The 4,443-nt window shown below is 50.9% G+C and overlaps 2 protein-coding genes across 2 annotated transcripts; one reads left to right on the plus strand and one right to left on the minus strand.

Moving 5' to 3' along the window:
• Nucleotides 1–443: 443 nt before the first annotated feature.
• On the minus strand, nt 444–2,105 carry LOC308281983 (mitochondrial import receptor subunit TOM70-like; the record flags this gene model as incomplete). The annotated part of the gene is made up of 1 exon (XM_080722331.1): nt 444–2,105. One exon carries the CDS (start codon nt 2,103–2,105, stop codon nt 444–446), a length of 1,662 nt encoding a protein of 553 aa, XP_080578457.1.
• Nucleotides 2,106–2,748: 643 nt separating this feature from the next.
• Nucleotides 2,749–3,648, plus strand: LOC308281984 (ATP-dependent (S)-NAD(P)H-hydrate dehydratase-like; the record flags this gene model as incomplete). Its single annotated transcript, XM_080722332.1, has 1 exon — nt 2,749–3,648. One exon carries the CDS (start codon nt 2,749–2,751, stop codon nt 3,646–3,648), a length of 900 nt encoding a protein of 299 aa, XP_080578458.1.
• Between the last annotated feature and the right edge of the window lie 795 nt (nt 3,649–4,443).

The raw sequence follows: 4,443 nt of genomic DNA on the forward strand, positions 1-4,443 counted from the left end.
GTACGTAGCATCATGTTTGTCTAGTGATGTCATATGTCGTATGTCTGTAGCCTTTTGAAGACGTTATGCAAGCACGACCACCGCTCACTTCACATTGGGTGTGATTTTTTTATGTCTATCTAAGAGCTTCAATCACTGCATGTGTAATGCCAAAAAAGCACAAGACAGAATTACCAAGACATATTCTAAGCTGGGAGAACCAAAACGACGAATCTCAGGTGCCAGTGTCTGACCATTCCAGCCACTACAGCTAAGAGACCAGGCCAGAGAAACAGGTGGCTGTTAAAACACAGTTACAGTGGGAACTGATGTAGTGCAAGCGACCAGACTGGGCGCATGGGCAGAATGGCACTGCAGCAGCAGAGGAGACTGGGCACCACGTTAACCTTCCAACATCCCTGGGCTCAACTGGACCGAGGTCCCGCCAGCAGTTGGAAGACACGTTACTGTATTTGCGGTTTGAGCCCGTACTTCTTCTCCACCTCTCTGTGGGAGTACAACGTGTCACACAACGAGTACAAGCAGAACAGTTCCCTCTCTGATTTGGCAAAGTCAATGGCATTGTTGAACATTTCGATTGCCTTGTCGAGATTGCCCCTCTGAAACTCAAAGCGTCCCATCGTTTCATAGGCGAATTCACACTTGTTGTCGACCTCAATGGCCTTGCTGATGAGGTCCAGACTCACGTCCAAGTCCTTCGTCCACTGCTGCTGCAGGCAGCCCTTGTGTACGTATGTCATCGCATTGTCCGGCTCCAGAACAATGCACTTGTCATACATCTCGTCCGCTTTAGCAAACTGTAGCTGATCAATCAAGGCCTGGGCGTAAAGTCTATAAGCCTCTGCGCACTCGGGAAACCTTCCGATGACATCCTCGAAGCCGCCCATCGCCTTCTGCACTTGGTCTTGGTCGTTTACGGCAAACGCCTTCCTGTAGAGGACGAAACACTTCTGTGCCTGGGCTTGAGCACAGTCGGGTCTCAGCAGGAGGCACTGATCAAAATCTGCTATGGCATCATCCAGCTGGTCCAGCAGGAGTTTGAGCTGCCCCCGGTGGTGGTAGACGTCTCTGTTGCGCCTGTCGATTTCTACCGCCATGTTAAAGTTGTGCGTGGCGAGCAGGGGCTGTTCCTGCTGCATGTAGATGATGCCACGCTTGATCAAAGCATTGGCGCGGAGCTTCACGTTGGTGCCCTGCATGTCGATGAGACTGTCCAAGTCAGGCAGTGCGCTGGCGGCCTTGCCACTCAGCAGGTAGAACGTGGCACGCAGCAACATGGCCTCTGCAGTGTGTTTACCTCCGGCATCGATCTCCTTGGTGCATTCACAGATGACCTTGTCATAGTTCTCCTCCTCCATGTACTGCTTGGCATTCAGGTAGGCAGAGCCCTCGTTGCCCTCTGATAACTCACCCTCGTCTCTCTTCTGGGAGATGACGTCATCCGTGAAGGAGCTGAAGTATGACCTGACAAACTGAGGAGAAGGCATCATTGGCTCGCGGTTCTTGTACTTGTCCCGTGCCTTCTCTTTCGCGAGCAGCCTCAGCACCCTCTCCGCTAGATTTATGCTCTTCTCGTTCTGGTACACCTCCAGGATGCACACGGCCGTGGCGTCTTCCAGACACTCCTGCTTCTTGTCCAGTCTCTCCAGCGCCTTGGCTCTCCTGAACAGAGCCTTGACGTAGCGCGGGTTCAGTTCCAGGGCCTGAGAGCAGTCCTGCACCACCTCCATCCACTGTGACAGCTGTTCATACGCGGCAGCTCTGTTCTGGTAAAAGGTCGACAGATCGGGCTCTCGTTCGCCTGGACAGAGGGTGATGGCCTTTGTGTAGTACCGGATGGCCTTGTCGTACTTGCCAGCCATGAAATACTTGTTGCCCTTTTTCTTCACTTCCTGGGCCTGGTCGCTGCTGCTGTTGTCTTGGCCCTGCAAGGCGATCGTGCTGACTTCAAGAGTCGAACTCTCTCCACTAACTGTTTTCATGCTATGCAAACAGCGAGGCCAAGGCCAAGGCCTCTCCTTGGCCTTGTAGATCCACAGGTACGCCACTCCCAGGACTAGCGGGGAACCCACCAGCAGCACCAACCGGGCACTCACGAAGGGCATCTTAGCTAGCTTTGAAAGAGCACCTATGCTACAGAGATTTGCTGTTGGCGTCTCTGTTGCGACTTGTGTCTTCTGGAGCTCTCAGCAAGCTTGTCAGTACCATTTATCAGGGTTAACGTGTCGTGGAGGCCAGTGATATCATCAGTACAATCATGCCGTCATAATGACAACAGACATCTCCATATATAAACAATAATTGACAGCATTAATGTATGCCCATACTGAGAATGGGCTTGAAGGAACACAGGACACAGACCTACAGATGCACTGCCGATCCTAATGTTAAAGGCTTTCTTGGAGACCGGTGATGACTTCTGTTATATGACGTCCTATTGATGAAGTCAGGCATCTCTCTCCATATGGGCATACAGTGCCAACACAACAGGAAGACACACAGAGATTCCTGGATTCCTGGATAGATTAGATAGATTAGCCTCGGTACAGATTCTTATTTTTGCTTACATTAGGAGCTTAGAGTAGAAGACGAGCACAGTACATGTTCTCAGAGTACTAACAGATGACTGACCACAGCCCAAATTGCTTCATGATCAAGAATAATATTGCCCTATTATCAGCATTAACCCGCAATTTGAGTGCAGTCACTGATCGCCACTTCAGCTTTGGCTCTGCCGTACTTAGAGGTATGGATGACGATACCCTCACACTGGTGAAGGGTATAATTCCCCCGCTGACATCAAAGAAGCACAAGGGACAAGATGGAATAATCGGAATCATCGGAGGTTGCCAGGAGTACACGGGAGCGCCATACTTTGCCGCCATCTCCGCGCTGAGAGTGGGCGCTGACCTGTCTCACGTTTTCTGCACCAGGGACGCCGCGACCGTCATCAAGTCATACAGCCCCGAGCTCATCGTCCACCCTGTACTGGACGGCCCCTACGCAGTGGAGGAGACGGAGAAGTGGATCCCGAGACTGCACTGCCTGGTGGTGGGCCCGGGACTCGGGAGAGACGACGCAGTCCTAAAAGCAGCCCAGGAGGTCATAGAGAAGACAAAGGCCAGAGATATTCCTATAGTTATCGACGCAGACGGACTGTGGCTCGTGGCACAGCGGCCTTCTGTCATCCAGGGCTACCGGAAGGGGATCGTCACCCCTAACTTTGTGGAGTTTGTGCGGCTGTACGAGGCACTGCATCACGGACCCATGGACAGCGACGATCGTCAGAGGAGCGCCATGAAGCTCGCCGCAGCTCTGGGAAACCTCACTGTGGTGCTAAAAGGGGAACAGGACCTGATCACGGACGGCACCCAGGTGATGGTATGCGGTGCGGAGGGCAGCGGCAGACGGTGCGGAGGCCAAGGCGATCTTCTCTCCGGAGCCTTGGGTGTGCTCGCGCACTGGGCCTACGCTGCGCCTGCTGGGATGTTCAACGGCGTGAATCCGTCGGTCGTCGCCGCGTTCGGGGCGTGTCGCCTTACCAGGCAGTGCAACCGCCAAGCGTTCCACCAACGTGGCCGATCTACAACCACGTCAGACATGATCCAGGAGATCGGCTTGGCCTTCAAAAAGCTCTTTGAAAGCTGAAATTATTAATTATAATTAATTAATTAATCAATCAATCAATCAATCCAACTCTCAAACTGTACAAACAGTTGTGTTTTCGCATAGGCCTATAGGCAACATACTGTAGGTGGCCGAGCCTAAGAAAACCAAAAGCACCGTTGAAACTATCACCCAATCAAGAGGAAGTTCTGTTCACTTTAATTTCAACTCCTCCACCTTGCCTGTTAACTCTACCCCAATAAACATTTTTAAGCGGCTCAAACTGCTCCTACATTTCAGTACTTTGTGTGTATTTGTACGGTGTGTGTCAGCCAAAAAGAATTGCACAGATCTCCATACATGGAGGTCCGTGCTCATACACATAAAGTAACTGACGTCACGGACAGAACGGCCCATACAAGGAGATGTGCACATGTGTTGTGTTTTCTCAGCTCACTTCACACAAGTGTGATTTTTATTAGTACGGATCTTCATGTATTGAGATCCGTGCTCAATGCTCATACACATAAAGTAACTGACATCACTGACAGAACGACCCATACAAGTAGATACTGTATGTTGTGTTTGCACTGCTCACTTCGCACAGGTGTGATGGTTTTTGTTTCGTCAATACTCATCGATACAATGATGATACAAATAAACAGCATCATGCTTCTGACAGGTGCCTTTGCCTTTGGCGCGGGGTAATTGTATGGCAATCACACCTGGTAATTTGTGATTGCATTATGTGCTTATGAAGGAAGATTACACACGCTTAGTGCTGCTGTGAATACCCGGTAATTAATCTTTAGGCGAGTGCACACAGAGCGCGACAAA

The sequence above is a fragment of the Nannobrachium achirus genome, assembly GCF_963921795.1.
Source record: "Nannobrachium achirus genome assembly, chromosome: 3".
Taxonomy (NCBI): Eukaryota; Metazoa; Chordata; class Actinopteri; order Myctophiformes; family Myctophidae; genus Nannobrachium; species Nannobrachium achirus.